At 41.9% G+C, this 27361-nt stretch overlaps 1 protein-coding gene across 1 annotated transcript in view; it reads right to left on the minus strand.

Moving 5' to 3' along the window:
• Window positions 1-2155: 2155 nt before the first annotated feature.
• The window catches only part of cln6a (CLN6 transmembrane ER protein a), a 29517-nt gene continuing 4311 nt past the window's right edge, over window positions 2156-27361 (minus strand). Inside the window, exons 5-7 of the mRNA XM_072465082.1 lie at window positions 9874-9929; window positions 3911-4030; window positions 2156-2479 (exon numbers count right to left, since the gene is read on the minus strand). Of these exons, the coding sequence (XP_072321183.1) occupies window positions 2209-2479; window positions 3911-4030; window positions 9874-9929 (447 nt within the window). The 3' untranslated portion in view covers window positions 2156-2208. The remainder of the gene's footprint in view (window positions 2480-3910; window positions 4031-9873; window positions 9930-27361) is intronic.

The raw sequence follows: 27361 nt of genomic DNA on the forward strand, positions 1-27361 counted from the left end.
CACACACACACACAGCACAGACACACACAGCACAGACACACAGCACAGACACACACAGACACACACAGCACAGACACACACACACACAGCACAGACACACACACAGACACACACAGCACAGACACACAGCACAGACACACACACAGCACAGACACACACAGCACAGACACACACACACACACACACACACACAGCACAGACACACACACACAGCACAGACACACAGCACAGACACACACAGACACACACAGACACACACACACAGCACAGACACACAGCACAGACACACACAGACACACACAGCACAGACACACACACACACAGCACAGACACACACACAGACACACACAGCACAGACACACAGCACAGACACACAGCACAGACACAGACACACACACAGCACACACACACACAGCACAGACACAGACACAGACACACAGCACAGACACAGACACAGACAGCACAGACACACACACACACAGCACAGACACACAGCACAGACACAGACACACAGCACAGACACACAGCACAGACACACAGCACTGACACAGACACACACAGCACAGACACAGACACAGACAGCACAGACACACACACACACAGCACAGACACACAGCACAGACACAGACACACACAGCACAGACACACACACACACACAGCACAGACACACAACACAGACACACAGCACTGACACAGACACACACACACACAGCACAGACACACAGACACAGACACACACACAGACACACACACACACACACAACACAGACACACAGACACAGACACACAGCACAGACACAGACACAGACACACACACAGACAGCACAGACACACAGACACAGACACACACACAGACAGCACAGACACACAGACACAGACACACACACAGACACACACACACACACACAACACAGACACACAGACACAGACACACAGCACAGACACAGACACAGACACAGACACAGACAGCACAGACACACACACACACAGCACAGACACACACACAGCACAGACACACAGCACAGACACACAGCACTGACACAGACACACACAGCACAGACACACAACACAGACACACACAGACACACAACACTGACACAGACACACAGCACAGACACACACACACACACAGCACAGACACACAGCACAGACACACACAGCACAGACACACACAGCACAGACACACAGCACAGACACACACAGCACAGACACACAGCACAGACACAGACACACAGCACAGACACACACAGCACAGACACACAGCACAGACACACACAGCACAGACACACAGCACAGACACACACAGCACAGACACACAGCACAGATACCCAGCCCGGCATAGACACCGGGCCCGGCACAGACACCCGGCCCGGCACAGACACCCGGCCCAGCACAGACACCCGGCCCGGCCCGGCACAGACACCCAGCCCGGCACAGACACCCGGCCCAGCACAGACACCCGGCCCAGCACAGACACCCGGCCCAGCACAGACACCCGGCCCAGCACAGACAAGCCTGAAGCAGCTGCCAGGAACATGGAGGACCTTTGATTGTTTTCTCCACATCATCTTAGGCTGTACAAAGTGAAATATCAAGGTGAAGGTGTCCAGAAAGAGTCTAATAATGTATAATAAAGAACATTGTTTATTGTTTGATTTATATTTATCATTCACTCGTATCTTCATACTGCCATAGAGGTAACTATGGTCATGTGCTACATATAAAATAATACGTCTTCATGTTCATCAAGTTTTATGAGCCAATATTTTATTTTATTTATCTTTAGTCTTGATGGAGGTTGTTTTTTTTGGGTCGGGACGGTGTAGGTTAATGAACATAAATGAAACTCATGGGCTCATTTTCACCCGTTGTCCCACATTCATTCCCACAACACACTCTCATTCATACACCAACGCACTATTAGCCATGCTACCGTTAGCATTCTTGGATATTTACATTATTAAATTATTATTATTAGTATTTGGCAAAGTCTGTGTTTGCTCTTGTAGTTGTTGAACAGTGGGTGATGAAGCAGCTCTTCTACATTCAAATGAATGGACTGCTTCCCTCACACGGTGCCATTAGTTAGCGCCAAATCCCCATGACGATATCCCCAAAATTGCATAACGTTACAGGGAAAGATTACGCTGACATTTTTATGGTCATATCGTTCTCCTTTTGAAGTCCCCACGTCATGTCCTTCTTGGTCAGTGGAGCGGCTTGATGTGCAGCGTGTAGTAGGACCAGGGCTCGGGCACGTACACCAGGCCCGGGTACTTGGCACGGAGGATGGGGTCGTCCCAGAGGAAGGCCACCCACACCCCCACGAGGAGCACCACAAGGCTGAAACTCAGGAGCAGGAACTGACCGTTACTGTCCAGCCCCAGGCCCTGGCGTCTCTGGTGGACAGCCACAGCGGCCATGCACAGGAGGGTGAGGAGGAAGAGCTCGCTGATCTGGCCCTCCGTCACCAAGTACCTGGAGAAGGAGGAGGAGAAGATGGTGGCGTATTGTTCATTATCAAAGACCTCATATGCAAACTTTAACCATGGTTTTACCCTCATCTTTAGTTATTTTGAGTGATCCTGCGTTGGCCTAAATCTGAAATATTTTGGGTGTTCAAAAATGTCTGTTTTCATTTGCAGTTCTGTACTTTTTGAAATGTAGAATGTGGGGCCTGCACAAATGTTACAGCCATTAAAAGAACAAAAGGAATGTGTAAATGTATTTTCACTTCTTTCTGCTGCTAAAATGAGCCCATGAGGAAGCAGAGACTCAATGGACCAGAACAAAATGTAAACTAATGATGACTGACAGGTTTCCACTCTGAGCGGATGTTCTGGTCCAAAACGGTCTCCACTGTCTTACCCGGACCACTTAAACTCGCCTGTTTAAACCCTTCAGGGTCCACCTTCCAAAGTGGTCCGGCCCATTTTTTTTGTGTTGCTCCTGGAACGCTTGATCAGATAAAAACTGAAATGAATCATTTTTCACCAAACACCGGCTTGCGCGTGTGCTAAACCGATGTTTTTCCACTGATGCAAACTTGCGAGCTAGTGTGTGTTAGTTGTATCAGCTGTTTCCTGTTTATCGACACAGCACTCAAGTCAAGACCCAAAATATGATATTTCCAATGCATCTGGTTTGGTGTTTTGTTCTTCAATAATACATCATCCCAGTGTTCCAACACTACATGATACTATTGTCTCTAAACATGATTTTTCCGCTGTATGTCTCACTGCTCTCAGTCCATTGGCCATTGGGCATGAAAACATGTCAGATCAGCCCACATGAAACACACACATTAAACACTTTCTCCTGAACAGGATGTCAATTTGAACTCATTAGTAAAGATTTCAGAAAAGCCTTTGTGCCGTGAAACTGCAGCTCAGGCTCCTGCCCACGCTTCATTTCATTGTGTTAATACATCTTTGGGAGTAAGTTATTCTTTCATATGGTGGTTTTATATTAGAATACATTTACATTTCTAAGGAATACATGGCAGTATTTTATCATACAATTTAGTCTTCAAACTGCACAGCATTAGTAGGAATAAAGTAAAACACTGTACTACTAAATCATGTTTTTACACTTTCCTTTGGAAAAGTATTTTAAGTATTTAGAATGCTCTGAACTGTGCTCTGATTGGACTAAGTCACAGAATATGCAATAAAATGCAGTTCATTTCAGATATTCAGTATTCTACAATCCCTAATTGAAGATAGTGGGAAAATGAATTGAGGAAAAACTAACTCTCAACTGAAGGTGGGAGGTATATTGAAAAAGTGATATTATCAGCAGTATTTTGTCAAAAATAAATCATGTATTTAATTTTGCCACTCCTGCTTCTGACGCCTCTGTTTGGACTTGAATGACTAAATATGTGGAATGATTTATGAGGACACACACCAGTAGTACAGGGCACTGGGCCCCAGGAGCAGCCATCCCGACAGTGGAAGCCTCTGCTCTTTGGCCTTGGTGAAGCATCCACAGAAATAGATCAGCAGAATAATGAAGAACGGAATATACCTGGAACACAGACACAAGGACACATAGTGAGGCTGGGCGGTGCAAGAATGCATGCCTTTCCTTTTAGATATAAATATGTATAGTTTGGGCCCAGGTCCAAATATACAAATAAATAAAATAGATGGACAGCGAACACAAAGTAAGTATGAATGATGTAGAAAATATCTATCCTTTGGCATATTTGTCCCACTTGTACCAGTGATTGTCTATTTCCAAAGGTTCTCCATTTCATACTAATGTTTGAATGGCCTCGCCCCCTCTGGCCTCTCTGACCCGGTCCAAACTCATGCTCCCTCTCGCACTCTTAGTTCGGCCTGTTTTTAAATCACTACTTTCTTCTTTCACTGGCTTTTAATTCTGAGCTAGTTCTTGTTGCTTTTAATACTGACTTGTGTCTTATTGTTCTATGTCTACTCTGTGTTTTGTGTTTAGCACTTTGGTGTAAAGTTTTAAAGTGCTTTCTTAAAAAAAGCTGCTATGGTATGTTATAAATGCCGGCTCACTCTGCATCATCCGCCTCCCAAAGGCATTCCAAAAGCACGTATCCATCGTTTCCACCACAGGAGCCTCACGTCCCAAGCCTCAAGCGGGATAGTGTCAGAACAGCTCTAACTGCTTTAGAATTATTGTGTCAGTGGCATAATGTTGTTTCAATATGATTGATTATTGTGATATTTTCAGTATTATTGCGGACCTGTCTGGATCCCAGTAACACTGTGAACTCTGAGAAAGAGCAGATGGTTTGACCTTTGACAAGCAATGTGGGCTCAAAGAAAAAGTGAGATATAAAAAGGTTGGTCATTTTGCTCCTCCCCACAGTTTATACAGGAATGAGTGGGAGGGCTAACGTTCCTGTTCTTATTGATCAAAGCCATCTTCCAGTGTCCGACATACGTGCAGCAGCATTACTCCTGTTGCTGTGGAGACCGACCGATGCACACATTTAAGTCATACATCTACAAGAGTATAGATGAGAGGTGGGCAATTATTTTCCTCCGAGGGCCATATACGAATCCAGGCAAGTAGAGGAGGGCCGGCCCACGATCATTGATCATTGTGTGCTTCGGGTCATTGTCATGTTGGAAGACCATCGAAAAAGTCCACCTCTGCTCCACGTGTTCATCTAAAATAGTAGCACCTGTTTGAGATCGTTAGCTGTCAAATGTTCCCTCTAATTCTAATGTATCTGAGCAAACACACAAACTCCCCGAGTGGCCCCTTGGACCACTATGAGCAACATCAGACCTGTGCACTGTGGTGTTTGAGAAACACTCCTTTAAACCAACTTCAACATACACATTACAGAGTACAGTATAGTATTTGAGGGCTATAGCTCGGTCCAGGCTGTTACTGCAAATCATATTACTGCAATGCAACAGTCCATGAATGGCCCATGTTTAGACAGCTCTGAGCTAGAGACACTTTAAATAAATAAACTGAACTGAACTAATCCCATTGAAACAGAGAAAGAAATGTATGACACCAAAAAGCTCATTCAGGGCTGCGATTACGCCACTCGCATCGCGCTCAGCATCATTCATAAAGTTTCACCAACGTTGTTCAACTCACATGGTTAAAGTGATAATACATCCACCTCCTCCTCTCATCTCCACCTACTCTGCCCTCTGTTAAAGCGTGTGGTCACGCGCTCCTGTGCACACGCATACACTGCACGCACTGCCCAGTATCACCACTCAGCAGCGACCGCTCGTCTCTGCAGTGGCCCGCGCTGCTCTCCAGGACAGGGGCGCTCCTGTCTGAGGCCACGTAAATCCGCCTGATCCTGCAGCATTTGACCCGTCCGCCACAGGTCTCTAGTCATGGGCTGACAGGGCCTGGCGGCACTGCCTGCATCCTCTATAGCTCGGCCCACACCGGCCCATTTGCCCATCAGGGAAATCTACCCTTGCCTGTCACGCACAGAATCACATTGTATAGATTTTTATATGTTTTGTTTATTTTCAATTCAGATTGGATTTTTATTTTGTGTGCAGTGCAGATTTCCTGCGCACAGAGACCTTTGGAGCAGTGCGCAATTGCACACGCAAGCGGCTTAGAGGGAACAGTGCACTTGTCCAGCCCATAATCAGTCAGACTCCATCTACTACCATGGGCAAGACCAAAGAGCTGTCAAAAGCTGACAAAATTGTATACCTCAACAAGGCTGGAAAGGGCTACGGGGCAATTAGAACTGTTGGAGCATTTGTTAGAACATGGAAGAGGCTAAAGATGACTGTCAATCCCCCTCGAACTGGGGCTCCATGTAAGATCTCACCTCGTGGGGTCTCAATGATGATAGGAAAGGTGAGGAATCAGCCCAGACCTACACAGGAGGAGATGATCAAGGACCTGAAGAGAGCTGGGACCACAGGTTCAAGGTTACTATCGGGAATACACTACACTGTCATGGTTTAAAATCATGCATCGCACAGAAGGTTCTCCTGCTGAAGTCAGCACATGTCCAGGCCGTCTGAAGTTTGCCATCTGGATGATCCTGAGGAGTCATGGGAGGAAGTCATGTGGTCAGATGAGACCAAAATATGACTTTTTGGTATAAAATTCCACTCGCCGTGTTTGGAGGAAGAAGAAGGATGAGGACCATCCCAAGAACACCATCTTTACTGTGCAGCATGGGGGAGGAAACATCATGCTTTGTGGGTGCTTTTCTGCACAGGGGACAAAACGACTGCTCTGTATTAAGGAGAGAAAGAATGGGACCATGTATTGCAGTTTAATAATTTCCTTTTATCAGATAGTAGAAAAAATTAAATTATTTTTGTCCAACGTCCCACCGGTGGGCAAACTTCACTTAATATCTGGATACTGGATACTGTATGTTGTTGGGTGTAAATAAAATTGAAAATGTCATTCAAACGTTATTCAAATAGAGCTACAATCATATAATAATTTCTCCTTAGAATTAAATGTGGATATTTCTTAACAGTTTGAGATGTATAGTTTATAATAAGGAAACTATAACATAGAATGTGTAATTTGAAGCACATTACTGTGACTCTTTGTGCTGAAAGTATCATTTGTATTCATCCAAGGCCACCAAAAGTGCCAGTAAAAGTTACTCTGAAGTCCAGCTCAGTGGCAGTGAATGATGATGGTGTTAAAACGGGGCTTTTTAAATTAATCTGTTGAATTATTAAAATGTATTAACCTTGAGACATATGAGAGGCTCTCGCTGCAATGTTAATGTCAGAGCTGAAGTCATTTTATGTTTTCATAATGATATTTCTGTATCACAAGTGTCAAAGAAGAGGAGGTAAAATTGATGAAGCAGTCAAGGACAAGAATTCTATAGATATTTCAGTTTAACATTACAATTGGGATAAACTGATATTTATTTAAGAAGAAGCTAAACAGTTACTCAAGGACTATGCTCTGTACCACCTTTATTTGTCTTAAGGATCCAATATCATGCTATTTTTCCCATTTCGTAGTCTACCCTAAGCAACACCCATAACATAATAAATATAATAATATAATAAAATATCACCCATATCTTGGATCTCGCTCACAAACCCAGAAATGCAGACGGCTTAGTTTGAGATTCGCCCCCACCCTCGCGAAGAGTGATCCGCCTCCTCCGCCCACCCCGTGACGTAGCCTTGCGTGGAGATGGTGGGGGGAGGCGGGCGTGTTACAGGTACAGAGTGCTTCCTGGAGGATGGGCTGAAACAGGGAAGCGTGCTGCAGCACTCACCAGGCTGGTGAGTCCGAGGGGAAGGATAGAGACTGTTCTCTAGCTAAAGACTGCAGGAATTAATCAAAAAACACTTTGGGCTCATATGAGGCACCAATAGCACTGTAAGAAGGTTAAAAGCTCTGAAAAGTAAATTTTGCATGATATGGGACCTTTAAAGAAAGCATGAACTTAGATTTAATTCATAACTTAGTAACTACGTAATTAAGATAAGATAAGATAATCCTTTAATATCCACACAAGGGGAAATTTCGTTGTTACAACGCAGTAGAACAGGAGGAAAGGACAGATTATAGGAAGTTTCAAAACACACTCTTAATAGAACTCTTATGAACAAAACAAAAAAACTCTTATTAACAAAACTCCTCTCCTATCTTAATAGGGAATGGAGGGGGGGAAATAAAATAAAATAGATAATAAAAGTAAAAAATAAAGATAAAAATCAGATAGTAATAATAATAAAATAATGATAATAGAATAGAATAAAAATAAAATAAAATAAAGTAAAAATAGCTAGCACAAGACTAGGTAACCCTAACTTTAAAAGGTGGAAGTTTTAAAGTTAGGGTTAAAAGTTAGGGTTAGGGTAGTACTTCAGTAATTACTAAGCCTGAATCATTCTTTACAAACTGTTTGTTCACTATGAATTAAGTCTTTGTTGTCATTCCAGAATGGAGGAATGATGTGAAGTGGAGCATATAGATGAACTGGGATTACTGGGACCTCAGGAGATCACAAAATATGAAAAATCTAAATAAAAACTCAGATACATGGGTGATTTCAGAATAATTTACAACATAGATCTGATCAGGTCTGGATGACTCAAACCAGTCCAACGATTAAGGACTGGACAAATATAACACATACGCACAATGGAAAAATGACCTCAGGACTTAAAATAGACAATTTCCAAAACAATAGACAAATTGGGACAATTATTTTGAACCATATATATATATATATATATATATATATATATATATATATATATATATATATATATATATATATATATATATATATATATATATATATATATATATATATATGTATGTATGTGTGTGTGTATGTATGTATATATATACAAAAACTCTTTCCCACCCTCCGCGGGTGGGCTCTCTATTTCTCCCCCTTCAAGCTCGGGTCCAAGCTTTAGGGTTCTGCGCAGTATCTTTGGGGGGGGCAGTTGCTTTCTATGTATTACAAATGGTTTCACACTTATATTATAACGGCAGTGTACTCGCTGAGGGGTTTGGGCATGGCAGGCCGCCATGCTGCGGCGGGCCCCCGCCATGCCCAAAAGATGCTAAAGATAACCGTGCTCGCGCCGCAGGCGACCACGGCGCTTGCACGGTACCCAAAAGATATGGAAAGCCAATATGATCACACTCCGCCACTCCGTATGGCGTAAATGAAGAGAACACAGAGCGCCGTCTGGTGTAAATTACGGCGCTCGTTTACGGCGTAAGGCGTTAAAAGCGCCACTTTATTTTGTAAAAGCGTCGGAAAATACAGCGCGATACGCCGCTCCTAAGTGGCGGAGTGTGATCATATTGGCTTTCCATATCGCAAAAAGTACTTAAAAAATGTGCGCTTGCACCGCCCACTTTTTAAGTACTTTTTGCGAGCGCCACAAGTGGGACGGTTTGTCCCACCACCAACCTCAGCCCATTGAGAACACTGTAACGACAAGGTTTAAAGCTTCCACCTACAGCTTTTCAGTCTCTCTGTATGTCAAGTGTTAATAATTTTAAAATATATCTGTGACTGAAAGAGATAAACTTAAACTTAAGCTAATCTAAACTAATAAAGCATTGATTCACTTTGAGATGTGGCAAGTGTTCAGCTTTTTCTATGGCTGAAGAAAAGTATGACCATAATTATCGGCTTCACCTTTCAGCATAAAATAAACCCTGTTGGTATTTAAATTTGACCCACCTTCCATCTGCATTATTTGAATGTGCAGTTTAATTTTTCTCACATACAGTATTTCACAAATGCATTTGCTATGCTGCTATTGAAGGCTAATGACCCGTTGAGACTGCATACATGTAGAAGTGGAGTACCTCCGGCCTCTGTGATTGTGCTGTGCTCTCACATAAATGGCTAGTGCGTTTGTGTTCATACGTACCACATTAGATGTCCCAGCTGCTCGTCGTAATAGTACAGCAGCTCAAAGGCGTCGATCTGAGGAGAGACACAGCGAGTCACCAGCAGAAATATGATGCGTTCTTCAGACCTTTTAAATCACTTTGGCACATCTGGTACAGTATTTTATGTAATCTATCTTTGTCTGAAGAACTGAAGAACTTTCAGAAATGAAGACGCTACTTGGATGAATGACCAAACAGAACAGTCTCCCAATTTCTGTTAGGGACATGTCAAAAGTAATTTAAAGCAGAGTCCAATCCCCCCCAAAAATTCCATTTGTTCCATTATCGGTCATTTGTCTCATTATCAGTCATTTGTCCCATTATCGGTCATTTGTTCCATTATCTATCATTTGTCCCATTATCGGTCATTTGTCCCATTATCGGTCATTTGTCCCATTATCGGTCATTTGTCCCATTATCGGTCATTTGTTCCATTATCGATCATTTGTCCCATTGTCGGTCATTTGTCCCATTATCGGTCATTTGTCCCATTATCGGTCATTTGTCCCATTATCGGTCATTTGTCCCATTATCGGTCATTTGTCCCATTGTCGGTCATTTGTCCCATTGTCGGTCATTTGTCCCATTATCGGTCATTTGTCCCATTATCGGTCATTTGTCCCATTATCGGTCATTTGTCCCATTGTCGGTCATTTGTCCCATTGTCGGTCATTTGTCCCATTATCGGTCATTTGTCCCATTATCGGTCATTTGTTCCATCATCGGTCATTTGTCCCACTGTCGGTCATTTGTCCCATTGTCGGTCATTTGTCCCATTGTCGGTCATTTGTCCCATTATCGGTCATTTGTTCCATCATCGGTCATTTGTTCCATCATCGGTCATTTGTCCCATTGTCGGTCATTTGTCCCATTGTCGGTCATTTGTCCCATTATCGGTCATTTGTCCCATTATCGGTCATTTGTTCCATCATCGGTCATTTGTTCCATTATCTGTCATTTGTTCCATCATCGGTCATTTGTCCCATTATCGGTCATTTGTCCCATTATCGGTCATTTGTCCCATTATCGGTCATTTGTTCCATCATCGGTCATTTGTTCCATTATCTGTCATTTGTTCCATCATCGGTCATTTGTCCCATTATCGGTCATTTGTCCCATTATCGGTATCATGTAGGAACTTTGTTTTGACCACTTAATGGTCACATCCTGGTTTTGTTCCGCCTTCAGAATTCAGATGAATCACGCCAGAGTTCAATCTAATCGGACCTAGACCCACCTTTTCAACCTGAAAGTAGGGATGCAGACCTAAACCCACGTTCAGGTTCAAGTCCGGATTCGAATCCAGAGGTTTAGGTCCGGACTCATTAGGTCCGGACCTAAACCTCTGGATTCGAATCCGGACCATGCCATATTTACATAATTAAGTTGAAGACACTTGAACAAGGACGACTATCAAACACAAGGCTTAACTGCAGAGTGAAATAAACTCAATTTATCTGCTTTATTCACTGTTTATTAACAGAAGTTACAACTTACAAATCACAAGCTACTAGCTACTAGCTAGCAGCTAAACTATAGCTTAACAGTTAACACACATTCATGTGTTTGACTTGAGGAACAAGAGCATGTTGAGTATTGTTGACAGGGTCAGTCTGGGTCAAGGGTCAAAGTAGCTGTTTCATCTGATACAATGTTTTGCCTTTAGACACATTTCCATCTTTAATGTTCAGATCCATTGGCATCAAAAGTCAGATAAAACCTTCAAACAGACAATACACCAGTGTAAATAATTAAATAAAAGTGTAAAATAACAGAGTTACAAAAACTAGCATAAAAGTCAACTTGAACCACTATAAAACATCAACTTAGCAGTATCAAAAGTAGAATATGAAAATATTTTACACAACAAATCAAAATAATACATCATATTAGCAGCATTAAACACCAGACCATATTTAACAACTGTAGAATACAAATACAAAATACTATTACAAAATATAAACTCCAATTAATGAATGCAGCAATTAAGCAATATTACTTTGACTTAGTATTTACTTAATGCCAAATACATCACACCACAACATAACACTTAAGTTATTTCATTCATATTTACACCCAGACCAAAGACCACGCTGACCCCGCCCCTTTAACACGTGACGACGCCCGCAGCACATTCACCATCACAACATCGCACGCGGCGGCCACAGCTTAAACAGTTCAAATAAAACCAGCGATCTTACCGGCTTCACTTCAGTGTTCACATGTGGATACACGGTTCTGTCTCTCGCATCTTTAAACTTATTTCGCGGCTTCACTTCTGCCCTGAAGACGCGTGCGTCACTAATTAGGGTCCGTGTGCGCCATTCACAGCGGCGCATGGCAGTGTTTACTTCTTTTCCAGCGCCAATTTCGCGATCAATGGAAGGTTTAAGATGGTCTAGATTCTAGAACGTAAAGGATATAATATGTGAGTGGTAGATTTTTAATGAGTCCAGAACTGAATCACCGGGGTTTCGTTTTTTTTGGACCTGAACCGAAACGTTTTTACAAGTCCAGATCCGGTCCATCGTAGCGGTACATCCCTACCTGAAAGTTTGCTTCTTTAGCTCGGATCAGAGTTCAATTGTGTGTTCCAAAAGAACTGAACCAGCCGGGCAAATGAATCCTGAATCCAATTATTAAAATAGGAGATAAGCAGAATAATGTAATTTTCACCAAACAAGACCAAATACAATCATCGTTTGAATCCTTCTACAAAAAAGTTTTACCAAAATATCAGGAAACAAACAGGAAATACAATCGATTCTGGACAATCTCAATGTACCTGCCATGAACAAAGAGCAAAACAAAATAATTTGTTGCTGAAATAACAACTACTGAAATTGAAAATGCAATCAAAAGACAAAAAAACAATAAATCTCCCGGGAGTGATGGGTTCATCTCAGGGGGGTATAAAGCTCTAAAAGACACAATAACTCCTCAGCTTAGAATGACGCCATTATTACCTAAAGAGGGGAAGGATCGACTGACTGTGCCTCATACAGACCAATCTCAAATCTGAATGTGGACTATTGTTTATACACCTCAATTATGTCCGAAAGATGGTGTCCACAATTAATTCACAATGATCAGACAGGATTAAATAACAAACGACTAACGCAAGATAAGATAAGACGATCTTTACACATAATAAACCATACAAAAACAACACAGCTGTAAAAATAAGTCTGGATGCTGAAAAAGCTTTTGTTTCTTTTAGCTGGCCTTAATTAGTTAAAGTGCTGAACAAATTTAAAATAGATGATTTATATTATATTAATAGTATAATATTGAGGCTCTTGACGAAAGCCCAACATCAAGACTTACTGACTTTGGAAAGAGGAGTGAGACAGGGCTGTGGTTGGTCCACTTGGTTTGATTTGTACTTGGAACCATGGGCCCATTATATTAGACAATCGGAAACAATTTATGGCGTCGCAATTGATGGGACAGAACATAAAATCGCCTGCTATGCAAATTATGTCCGACAATATCAGAATCAAAAAGGGGTTTATTGCCACTGTCAGTGAACAAAATTCACAAAGTAGGAACTTGTGACAACATACAACAATGAAAAATATTAGTAGCTAAATATATCAAAAGGGCATGCATACAACTTTGAATTTACGAATAAAATGAAATAGATTTGGTCTGAATATATATACATTTACAGTTGGTCAGAATAGTGCAAATAATTAGCAGTGCAATGAATGATTATTTTTGAATAATTGTTAAAGTGACAGGTGTTAAGAAACTGTTCTTGTGGCGGGAGGTTCTAGTCTGGATGGACCGTAGCCTCCTGCTATGGGGGAGTGGCCTCTTGCCTGAGGGGAGTGGCCTCCTGCCTGAGGGGAGGGGCTCAAATAGTCCGTGTCCAGGGTGAGAAGGGTCGGCTGTGATCTGACCCGTTTGTCCCAGAGCCCTGGAGACGTACAGGTTCTGCAGAGAGGCAAGTCTGCAGCCGATCACCTTCTCAGCAGAGGGCGCTGTTGTCTCTGTTTGTCCCTGGCTGTGGCTCCAGCGTACCACACGGTGAAGGAGGAGGTGATGGAGGAGGTGATGGAGGAGGTGAGGATGGACTCAATGATGGCCGTGTAGAACTACACCATCATCTGCACTGGCAGCTTGTCTTTCCTCAGCTGCTGCAGGAAGTACATCCTCTGCTGGGCCTTCTTGATGAGGAGCTGATGGTGGCTCCTACTTGAGGTCCTGGTGATGGTGGTGCAGAAGAAGCAGAAGGAGTCCACAGTGGTGATGAAGGAGTCTGTCATAGTGAGGGGGGGCTGGGGTGCCTGTGACTTTCTTGAAATCCACGGTCATCTCCACTGTCTTATGACTATGAAGTTCAATGGAAAAATATTTAGATTACCATAATTTTTCATAGTTTTGACCGGGGTCCAGCTTATATGTGATATTATTCAATATTTTCACACTGGCAACCGCATTTCACATGTTGATTATTTTCACACTGACAACCGCGAGAGGGCGCTCTAGGCTTTGAGCGACACAGAAGAAGAATCTGCACATCCTCTACCTCCGGAGTTTGCAGAGTTGTTTAGAAGTGACACAGAGGAAGAAGAATTCAATGGATTTAGTGATTTGGGGTAAAACTGATGCTTTGGTAAACTTGTTAGCGTCTTCTTTATGCTATAGTTATCTGAATAACTGTTAACATGTTACGTAAACGTACCAGACACTTACGACCGTCTGTTGTCTGTGCGTCATGTAGCTGAAGGCGTTAGCGTTAGCATACGTACACCTATTCATCATGTTCTCTAATCTGTTATTTTAAATTGCAATGTTCTCTTCTTGGTCTTGAATTTTATCAAATAAATTTCCCCCAAAAAATGCGACTTGTACTTCAGTGCTACTTATATACGTTTTTTTCCTTCTCTATTATGCATTTATTGGCTGGTGCGACTAAAACTCTGAAGCGAAGAAAATACGGTAACGCTGTACCTGTACAGGCTTTATTGGCAGATGACAAACGGTTGAGTAATTTGGAGGAGGTTAAGAATCCCCGGATAAAATCGGTGCTTACAACATGGAAGGAGCTGATCAAAACATACAAACTAAACACAGATCTTAAAATCTTAAAACCTTAAACTGGGTGACTTAAGACCAAAATTGTGCAGCAAATAGAACTGGCAAGGTTCAAGGTCTGGATTACAGAAGGTATTAAAAAAAATCACCAGATTGTAAAAAAAAAGATCACATGAGAAACATTGATATGTTGAAAGAATCCTTTGACTTGGAGGGATAGGACTTTTATAGAGGTTTACAAATAAGGAGTTATTATAACCAAGAAACTAAAGAAAGTAATGATCATTATAACCCTCTGGCTGATTTTTTTTTTTTTATCAAAGTCAGTAAATCAGAACATTCAAGGGGAATAATATCACTGCATTGCTAAACTGGACAGCTACTACAAATACAACAAATGGTAAAGAGAAAGTAACCTTGTTTTGACAGATGAAGAGTGAGCAGATCTCAGTGGAGAATCACAAGTATGGAGGGGATTTAGTTGGAAAATTGTGTCACGTTTTTTTCATCAACAGACAAACCACTATCATGTGTTCTGGGACTGTCCTGCTGCTGTTTTCCATCCCATTCGATTTCCAAAATTGACCAAAAAAACACAACAACAACAACATAAGAATCCAGCTCACACAACTTCAGTTCAGTTTGAAAAATGTTCCAAGCTGTGGGAGCATCTTAACAGATTGCTCACATCCCCAAATCAGTCCACATTGTAGTGACAAACAAGCAATAAATGTGATGTGAGCATAGGACATAGTGGCCTTCAGCTCTCTGCATGAGTGACCACAGATTTGAAGGTGCAAAACCACAATTAGAGGCATTCAATATGCACAGTCCCTTTTAAGAAAAATACAATAAATACAATAAAATACAAAATGTCAACAACATTCTTTTTTTCAGCAAAGCAGTAAGACTTCCTCTTCTTGACATAATATTCTGACTCAATTAGGCCAACCCCCTGATATGTCATGTTGCAGACAGTCAGTAATCTGGTGATGTGAGAGTGTCAGAATGCAGAATGCAGAATGCAGAGGCAGAGGCAGAGGCAGAGGCAGAGGCCCCTCACAGCAGGAGCATGTGCCACATCAGATGCTTGTTGCAGAAGTCTATTCTGGAAATAATCATACTATTTTTCTGCACATTGTAAAAATAATTAAATCTATCCGACATTCTTCTCAGTGTGAAAGTGGCACAGCTCCATAAATTTAAAAGAAGTTGTAGTTGCAGGCATAACGCATAATATTTGACAATATGTTCATGATATTGCAAATTAGGGATGTCAAAAGTTTCACAAATCTGATACTATTCAATAGTAAAACTGGTATACAAACTAGATATTTATTTCAATAATTATTGATACTAAAAATATCACATTAGGAAGATAAAATGTAATCTTTTGTGAACCGTAAAGTGATCTTGAGCTTTATTTATCAGAGCTCATAAAAGTCCGCAATGTTTATTATGTGTTAAAATATACTAGTCTATTGTCTAAAACCTTGAATCGGCATCAAGAGTCAAGTATATTCCTTATCATTTTGGTATAAGAATAATTGAGTTACCAGTACTTACAGAGAGAGGACTTGTTCATGTAACACGGTTGATGTATTAATAGTTTGGTAATAGTATTAAAAAAGGTATTTATTCAAAATTGAATGTGCAATCTGTCAGGTATGTACGATTTTAATTTAAAATGTCAAACTTTTTCTGTGTCCCATGAAACAAGACAAACCGTTCCAATCAATAATAGCTTTTAGTGATTTATTCTTAGTTACAAAAACCTTTGACATGGTGCACAATTTTTTCTGTTTCTTCAGAATGTGCCCCACGTGAGTCTTTCATTTGTTTGGATCACAAAAGGCCAGAGAAAATGACATTCTTCCTAAAATCCACCAAGACACAGCTAAAGTGCTGCCGCTTGTGGCCATCCTGTCCTGATGGTCTACATTTAGGGATAAAACAGTTTTTTCATTGAAGAGGTGCATGCCAAATTAAAATGCATGCATATTTATCTATATTTGTTCATAAAATTAATATGGTATATTCTTGATGTACATTGGTATTTTTAAAGATCATAAACAAAAAATGAAGGTAAAACTGGGATTATTTTATTCTAATAAAGCCCGTTTTACCCTGGAAGCTCCAAAACGTCTTGTATCAGCCACTTTTCTGCCTTTAGATTATGGTGATGTTTTTGTATATTAAAGCTACCGCAAAATGTCTTAAATCCCTGGACAGCGGGGGACAATGCTCTGAGATTCATAACAGGTTGCGGCTCGCTCACCCACCATTGTGACCTTTATGCCAGGTTCACACATTGGATGATTTTAGTTTATAAAGTTTTGTGTAATTGTGCCACTTCCTGCTTGTGTGCCCGGGCACAGAGAGGGTCATTATGCCCTGCACTCACACACACATGGACAGCCTGTCGGGGCCACATGTGAGGACTGACCAGCAGCTGTCGAGGCCACATGTGAGGACTGACCAGCAGCTGTCGGTGCCACATGTGAGGACTGACCAGCAGCTGTCGAGGCCACATGTGAGGACTGACCAGCAGCTGTCGGTGCCACATGTGAGGACTGACCAGCAGCTGTCGGTGCCACATGTGAGGACTGACCAGCAGTTGTCGAGGCCACATGTGAGGACTGACCAGCAGCTGTCGGTGCCACATGTGAGGACTGACCAGCAGCTGTCGAGGCCACATGTGAGGACTGACCAGCAGCTGTCGGTGCCACATGTGAGGACTGACCAGCAGCTGTCGGTGCCACATGTGAGGACTGACCAGCAGCTGTCGAGGCCACATGTGAGGACTGACCAGCAGCTGTCGGTGCCACATGTGAGGACTGACCAGCAGCTGTCGGTGCCACATGTGAGGACTGACCAGCAGCTGTCGAGGCCACATGTGAGGACTGACCAGCAGCTGTCGGTGCCACATGTGAGGACTGACCAGCAGCTGTCGGTGCCACATGTGAGGACTGACCAGCAGTTGTCGGGGCCACATGTGAGGACTGACCAGCAGTTGTCGGGGCCACATGTGAGGACTGACCAGCAGCTGTCGGTGCCACATGTGAGGACTGACCAGCAGTTGTCGGTGCCACATGTGAGGACTGACCAGCAGTTGTCGGGGCCACATGTGAGGACTGACCAGCAGTTGTCGGGGCCACATGTGAGGACTGACCAGCAGTTGTCGGGGCCACATGTGAGGACTGACCAGCAGCTGTCGGTGCCACATGTGAGGACTGACCAGCAGTTGTCGGGGCCACATGTGAGGACTGACCAGCAGTTGTCGGGGCCACATGTGAGGACTGACCAGCAGTTGTCGGGGCCACATGTGAGGACTGACCAGCAGCTGTCGGTGCCACATGTGAGGACTGACCAGCAGTTGTCGGGGCCACATGTGAGGACTGACCAGCAGCTGTCGGTGCCACATGTGAGGACTGACCAGCAGTTGTCGGTGCCACATGTGAGGACTGACCAGCAGTTGTCGGGGCCACATGTGAGGACTGACCAGCAGTTGTCGGGGCCACATGTGAGGACTGACCAGCAGTTGTCGGGGCCACATGTGAGGACTGACCAGCAGCTGTCGGTGCCACATGTGAGGACTGACCAGCAGTTGTCGGGGCCACATGTGAGGACTGACCAGCAGTTGTCGGGGCCACATGTGAGGACTGACCAGCAGTTGTCGGGGCCACATGTGAGGACTGACCAGCAGCTGTCGGTGCCACATGTGAGGACTGACCAGCAGTTGTCGGGGCCACATGTGAGGACTGACCAGCAGCTTGGAACGCTCTTCAAACAGACTTGAGGTTGGGGGAGCTGGGTTCAATTGCGGGGTTTCGTGCAAAGTAAAAGAGTCTTTTAAAATGGTCTCTGCTTTTAAAAGCAAACTCGGTTTTATTTGTTCTTAATGTCTTATTTTGTGTAAATGTTTTTTTATGATTTGTGTGCTGTAATGTCTTCCCTTTGCTCCAGGTCACACTTGTAAAAGAGGTTTCACTCTCAATGAGTTTCTTACCTGTTTAAATAAAGGTTAATAAATAAATACATTGAAGAGAATACATATTTAAAAGAGCTCATATTTCCCATTTACAAATACAAAAATATAAAAATAGGTGTGTGATTAATTACTTTTACATACAAATATATATATATATATATATATATATATATATATATATATATATATATTTTTGTGCTTTAAGGTTTCTTTTTTGACAGCAGTGATAAGCCAGATCACAGGATTGGACGAGCTAGTAAAGTGTCCAAGTTACTTCCTAGAAGGAGGGTCTAAGGACAGGGGACTCTGGGACATCACTCCTCGTCCCTATGTTCTGGACTCACGCTGAAGTGAAATAAAGACAGTGATATGCTATAAATAAAAGAATGACTTTTGGTGGTGCGCCTTGTGTTGTAGTGTTATGTAATAGAATGTACTTTAACTTCACATTTTTTATATTTTATCATTAGGCTGAGCAAAATAATATGTCTGTTTGCCGTAACCCGACTGAAAAAAATATATCAGCATTTTCTTAAAATGCCGCCAAATTCTTTTATTTTTCTAATATTTTGCCAACTCACCTGAACAGTCTTTCCAAAAGCGCAGTGTTGAATAATTTTATAGCGCTGGTAAACTTATCTTTCATCAAGGGACTAGTAACACATTGCACAGTCCTCCATATGCTTCTGCATTGAACAGACCATGCAAGAGAGATCCTGTATTTCCTTTTTTTTTTGTTGGTTTCCCTCTGTCAGCGCCACTGGTCTTACCATCGCTCACGTCGTTCTGCATCATGGTGTGGCTTCATGTTAAATTTGACCTGCGCTTTGCATTCTGGGAGGGAAAGCGCCCGTGTCCCCCGCATGTCCCCCCCGCTCGCCTTCGCTACCAAAATAAAGGATAACGGCGTACAAAAGGTCGAAATATCTTAAAATGGGGAGATTTAGTCTCCCGAGCGGGTTGATCGAGACGTTTTCGGTCATTGACTGTTGAAGTCTGACCCCTGGACCGTTGAAGCCTGACCCCTGGACTGTTGAAGCCTGACCCCTGGACTGTTGAAGCCTGACCCCTGGACTGTTGAAGCCTGACCCCTGGACTGTTGAAGCCTGACCCCTGGGGGTCACTGAGATTCAAAAAATGGCGACGATTTGGATCTTCTTTTTTTTGCCTTCAAAGTAAAAAAAATAGGAATTTACCTACCGAGTGACCCACTTGAAAAATGTTGGGACGGGTTACAGCAAACAGACAATTTATTTGGGGCAGTCTTAGGACAAAAGCTCATTTGGACGTTTAGCTACAATCTGGTGTGGTGCCCAGAAGTGGAAGGTACTTTTGACTTTTTCTTTATTACATTTGAAAGCAGGTATCTGTACTTTCGACTGAATTGAAAAGTAGAAAGCACATTTCTTTTGAAGGGTTATTTTTGACACATTTATGGTGACATGCTGCATAAAATAAAGGACTTGAGTTCAAGCCCAGGCTTTGAGCAGACTAAAATATACATACAAAAGTAATATATTCACAACAATTTGATTTGAATAGCTGCTGCAGACCAAAAATCAACATAATTCTTTATGAAAGTCACTACATTGAACGCTTTCATATTTCTCATAATTAGAGATGCACCGATCAATCGGCCACCGATTTAAAAAGCCGGTTTTATGCTGAATCGGCCAGAATCGGTGACCGGCCGGTCCATGTCGTAATTGCCGGTTTTCGGCCGATCCAAACTGACCTGCATGCGCGCATGTGCGGTGCGTAGCAGCTCAACGCGCCCAGCGCAAAACAGCTAAAAACTACAAGACTCTTTCAGAGCGCGGCGGCCAAAGTGTCCAGTTTACATTCAAAGTCTATGTAAACGTGTGTCGAACACCTCCTGCGTTTCCCGCGGCGCGATTCCTGCTTTTTCGCCGCGGCGCGCGGCGCAGAGGTGCGTTTTGCCGTTTTCCGCTCTAGACGCTTTGATAAGCAGAAGCTTCAAAGCGTTAAAATTGTTCGTCGCAGAAAAGTTCAGATTTGTTCAACTTTGTTGGAACACAAGAAGAACCGAGCCTGGAGGAGGATCCGTGAGGAGACTGGACTGTGGGGTAAGTTATTACAACTTTGAGACGATTAAAATCTATGTGGTGATAGTTGATGCGTCAAAATAATTTGCGCTGGTTTGTGTTTGACGAGTTCATGTGTTTATTCAGAGTTATCTGCAGAAAAGTAGGCAGGGTTGTTGTTCTGCTCAACTAGCAGAGAGCTAGGCTACGAGCTAATGCTAACAAGAGATCTCATCCACCTGAAAAGAGACTTTAAAAATACTTTGATGCATTTGAGACAAACATTACGTAGATACAAAATTTAAATTACTGACTCGAACAGCGAAATGAGTGACTACAATCTAATGTCAGGACTATTTAACTGTCCCACAGCCTCAAAGAAATGTACACAATCATCAGTGCTCTAGAATCTACAGTGCTCTAGAATCTACAGTGCACGAGAATCTACAGTGCTCTAGAATCTACAGTGCTCTAGAATCTACAGTGCTCTAGAATCTACAGTGCTCTAGAATCTACAGTGCTCTAGAATCTACAGTTCTCTAGAATCTACAGTGCTCTAGAATCTACAGTGCTCTAGAATCTACAGTGCTCTAGAATCTATAGAGCTCTAGAATCTATAGTGCTCTAGAATCTACAGTGCTCTAGAATCTACAGTGCTCTAGAATCTATAGTGCTCTAGAATCTATAGTGCTCTAGAATCTATAGTGCACTAGAATCTATAGTGCACTAGAATCTATAGTGCTCTAGAATCTACAGTGCTCTAGAATCTATAGTGCACTAGAATCACAGTGCACTAGAATCTATAGTGCTCTAGAATCTATAGTGCACTAGAATCTACAGTGCTCTAGAATCTATAGTGCTCTAGAATCTATAGTGCTCTAGAATCTACAGTGCTCTAGAATCTACAGTGCTCTAGAATCTACAGTGCTCTAGAATCTACAGTGCTCTAGAATCTACAGTGCTCTAGAATCTATAGAGCTCTAGAATCTATAGTGCTCTAGAATCTATAGTGCACTAGAATCTACAGTGCTCTAGAATCTACAGTGCTCTAGAATCTATAGTGCTCTAGAATCTATAGTGCTCTAGAATCTATAGTGCACTAGAATCTATAGTGCACTAGAATCTATAGTGCTCTAGAATCTACAGTGCTCTAGAATCTATAGTGCACTAGAATCACAGTGCACTAGAATCTATAGTGCTCTAGAATCTATAGTGCACTAGAATCTACAGTGCTCTAGAATCTATAGTGCTCTAGAATCTATAGTGCTCTAGAATCTATAGTGCACTAGAATCTATAGTGCTCTAGAATCTATAGTGCACTAGAATCTATAGTGCTCTAGAATCACAGTGCTCTAGAATCTATAGTGCTCTAGAATCTATAGTGCTCTAGAATCTATAGTGCACTAGAATCACAGTGCACTAGAATCTACAGTGCTCTAGAATCTATAGTGCACTAGAATCACAGTGCACTAGAATCTATAGTGCTCTAGAATCTATAGTGCTCTAGAATCTATAGTGCTCTAGAATCTATAGTGCACTAGAATCACAGTGCACTAGAATCTATAGTGCTCTAGAATCTATAGTGCACTAGAATCTATAGTGCACTAGAATCACAGTGCTCTATAATCACAGTGCACTAGAATCTATAGTGCTCTAGAATCTATAGTGCACTAGAATCTATAGTGCACTAGAATCACAGTGCTCTAGAATCTATAGTGCTCTAGAATCTATAGTGCTCTAGAATCACAGTGCACTAGAATCTATAGTGCTCTAGAATCTATAGTGCACTAGAATCTATAGTGCTCTAGAATCTATAGTGCACTAGAATCACAGTGCACTAGAATCTATAGTGCTCTAGAATCTACAGTGCACTAGAATCTACAGTGCTCTAGAATCTATAGTGCACTAGAATCTATAGTGCACTAGAATCTATAGTGCTCTAGAATCTATAGTGCACTAGAATCTATAGTGCACTAGAATCACAGTGCACTAGAATCTATAGTGCTCTAGAATCTATAGTGCACTAGAATCACAGTGCACTAGAATCTATAGTGCTCTAGAATCTATAGTGCACTAGAATCTATAGTGCTCTAGAATCTATAGTGCACTAGAATCACAGTGCACTAGAATCTATAGTGCTCTAGAATCTATAGTGCACTAGAATCTATAGTGCACTAGAATCACAGTGCACTAGAATCTATAGTGCTCTAGAATCTATAGTGCACTAGAATCACAGTGCACTAGAATCTATAGTGCTCTAGAATCTATAGTGCACTAGAATCTATAGTGCTCTAGAATCTATAGTGCACTAGAATCACAGTGCACTAGAATCTATAGTGCTCTAGAATCTATAGTGCACTAGAATCTATAGTGCACTAGAATCACAGTGCACTAGAATCTATAGTGCTCTAGAATCTATAGTGCTCTAGAATCTATAGTGCACTAGAATCTATAGTGCTCTAGAATCTATAGTGCACTAGAATCTATAGTGCACTAGAATCACAGTGCACTAGAATCTATAGTGCTCTAGAATCTATAGTGCACTAGAATATATAGTGCTCTAGAATCTATAGTGCACTAGAATCTATAGTGCTCTAGAATCTATAGTGCACTAGAATCACAGTGCACTAGAATCTATAGTGCTCTAGAATCTACAGTGCACTAGAATCTACAGTGCTCTAGAATCTATAGTGCTCTAGAATCTATAGTGCTCTAGAATCTATAGTGCACTAGAATCTATAGTGCACTAGAATCTATAGTGCTCTAGAATCTATAGTGCACTAGAATCACAGTGCACTAGAATCACAGTGCACTAGAATCTATAGTGCACTAGAATATATAGTGCTCTAGAATCTATAGTGCACTAGAATCTATAGTGCTCTAGAATCTATAGTGCACTAGAATCACAGTGCACTAGAATCTATAGTGCTCTAGAATCTACAGTGCACTAGAATCTACAGTGCTCTAGAATCTATAGTGCTCTAGAATCTATAGTGCACTAGAATCTATAGTGCTCTAGAATCTACAGTGCACTAGAATCTACAGTGCTCTAGAATCTACAGTGCTCTAGAATCTATAGTGCTCTAGAATCTATAGTGCACTAGAATCTATAGTGCACTAGAATCTATAGTGCACTAGAATCTATAGTGCTCTAGAATCTATAGTGCACTAGAATCACAGTGCACTAGAATCACAGTGCACTAGAATCTATAGTGCACTAGAATCTACAGTGCACTAGAATCTACAGTGCACTAGAATCTATAGTGCTCTAGAATCTATAGTGCTCTAGAATCTATAGTGCACTAGAATCTATAGTGCACTAGAATCTATAGTGCTCTAGAATCTATAGTGCACTAGAATCACAGTGCACTAGAATCACAGTGCACTAGAATCTATAGTGCACTAGAATCTACAGTGCACTAGAATCTACAGTGCACTAGAATCTATAGTGCTCTAGAATCTATAGTGCTCTAGAATCTATAGTGCACTAGAATCTATAGTGCTCTAGAATCTATAGTGCACTAGAATCTATAGTGCACTAGAATCACAGTGCTCTAGAATATATAGTGCTCTAGAATCTATAGTGCACTAGAATCTATAGTGCTCTAGAATCTATAGTGCACTAGAATCACAGTGCACTAGAATCTATAGTGCCCTAGAATCTACAGTGCACTAGAATCTACAGTGCTCTAGAATCTATAGTGCTCTAGAATCTATAGTGCACAGTTGATTCTGCTTCTAGTGAGTGTGTGAAGTTATCAAAGAGCTGATGAAACTGGAAAATGATATTGGAACATAAATGTGCCTCATTAAATATGCTGTATTATAATAGTAAAAGTTTGAATAATATTGCAGTAAATGTACTGGGCTCAAATATAACTGCTGTACAATGTTCTTTAAGATCTGGATTCGCCTTCAGCCCTCCCTGTTGCTCCTGCTGCTGCTCCTTCAGGGGATGCTGGCCCTTCTGCTCCACCCACAGGTGTGTAAAACCAGCTTTGAGAGGGAGGAGCTGGAGTCCTCCAGCTTTGAGAGGGAGGTGCTGTAGTCCTCCAGCTTTGAGAGGGAGGTGCTGTAGTCCTCCAGCTTTGAGAGGGAGGTGCTGGAGCCAGAGTCCTCCAGCTTTGAGAGGGAGGTGCTGTAGTCCTCCAGCTTTGAGAGGGAGGTGCTGTAGTCCTCCAGCTTTGAGAGGGAGGTGCTGGAGCCAGAGTCCTCCAGCTTTGAGAGGGAGGTGCTGTAGTCCTCCAGCTTTGAGAGGGAGGTGCTGTAGTCCTCCAGCTTTGAGAGGGAGGTGCTGGAGCCAGAGTCCTCCAGCTTTGAGAGGGAGGTGCTGGCAGCGCTCTGGGACTGACCCTCCTCATGTTCCACCTGCTTCCTCTCCTGCAGAAGGTTCCAGCTCATTCAAAAGAATGTGTAAAATAACAAATGTATAAATTACTATATGAAAATAGTTCATTTGATTTCAATCTGGAACCACTGGAGCTGAAGATGAGATGAATGAGCTGCATCTTCTGCAGGAGAGGAAAGACTCTTTTTCCTCTGTGTCCCCCACTCTTCTCCAGGCCATATTAGTTAGTATATATATTTTTATATAGTTATTTATTTTTCTATTTTTCCACAAAAAAAATTACATTTTATATTATAAAATGTGTGTCCTGTTTACATGCAACTTTTTCATATATATAATACTGGGGAGTTTGTGGGAAAATCAGTGGCTAGATAGAAAATCGGTATCGGAAAAATCGGTTTTGGCAGGTCTGACCTCCTTAAAAACCGGAAATCGGTATCGGCCAAGAATTTTGGAATCGGTGCATCTCTACTCATAATCACTCACGACGCACATTCGATTCAACAGTGCGGGAGATCAGTCGTGACTCTTGATGTCGGTCATTACCTGACAAAATAAGAAAATCAGCGGAGCGCTGACTGATTGCTTTGCAACATATGTGTTCCGCTCAGTTATAGCTGTGAGAGAAGCGAGAGTGAGCGCGGATCCTCTAGTGACTCACCCACTCTCACTTTTGGACCCGTTTTGAGCATGATAAATGTGTCTGAGTCAGCAGAACGGCAGAGCAGAGCAGCTAGTCATCTGTCCGCTACACATACATTTTCAGATGCCATTGTGTTAGTTTTATTGTTCACCATTATTAATTTACCAATGTTTGAAACTCTTTGGTCCAAGACAAACACAAGAACCGCAAAAATGAAACAAAGTGGAAAACAATTTAAAACCAAAGGATTTGTGTCAGATACATGCGATATCCACCTCTTGATCAAATAAAAGATCAAAAACTGGAGTTAAGACCATTCGGAAAGAAGGGGCCTCAGAGCCAAGAACTGGACACCAGCCGTCCCAAAACACCACCTTCTCCTACCGTAGCTTGTTATTGATCCAATCTCCCGCTATTAGCACTCCGAGCACGATGTGCCACCAGACAGAGCAAATGTTCCATGATCACAATACCACAGTGTTTATGGGTCAAATGTACAGAGCAGGTGCGTCACCAGCAGAATAGATGGAAACGTAAACTATGGCTGCGTCCGAATGTCCACCCTGTCCTACAGAGGGCACTATTTAGGGCTCCCGCCATCATGTAGTGGTGTCCAAAAGTAATGTTCAGCAATATAGACCACAAAGCATTGCGAGAGTCGGAAAAACAACAGCAACAGGTCTTTAACTGGACACAACAGAAGGAATGAAGCAGAAGAGTTGTTTAAACGTACTGTTGACATGAAAATATGAATATTAAATACCGTTACACTGCAAAATTGCTAGCTTAGCATGTGATCCCCATCACAGGCAAAAAGTGGAATAATCCAGTCTGTTTGTTGTTTAATGTGAGATCCATGACATATGGTGATTATTAGTCCATAAATATGTGTGTCACACAAGGATTTGACCAATATTTATTATGAAATGAAATCCATTTTTATCAGAGTTTTGCTGACAGGTCAGGGACGACAAGTTCCGGAACCACGGTCTCAAGGAACAGGAACTCGCTCGCACAATACAATATTTCAATTCATTTTAAAACCATTACTCAATATAAGATATAATTAATTGATATTTCCAAAAAGTATGGAAATGATGGCTTATAATATAAAAGACCTTGACTTGAGGAAGTTTTCAAACTGGACCTGATACAGCAGTTTATTAAGGCTCTAAAGACAAAATCTAATCTTGAGCGGAGCCGAGTTCTAAAAAGGAATTCATCTGTGATGTCATCAATGTGCGACGTGACGCACAAAACACACAGATAATTTACACTTAACTGACACTTTTCTTACAGTTTAAATGATCATTCAACAAAATGAAAGAATTATATGGTAACATTTTTTGTAAAATCATAAATATTGTGTAATGTGTTTTCAGTCTGGTTGCTAGGT

The sequence above is a fragment of the Eucyclogobius newberryi genome, unplaced genomic scaffold, assembly GCF_026437365.1.
Source record: "Eucyclogobius newberryi isolate DKJ021-1_F unplaced genomic scaffold, fEucNew1.0.hap1 SCAF_5, whole genome shotgun sequence".
NCBI classification, from domain to species: domain Eukaryota; kingdom Metazoa; phylum Chordata; class Actinopteri; order Gobiiformes; family Gobiidae; genus Eucyclogobius; species Eucyclogobius newberryi.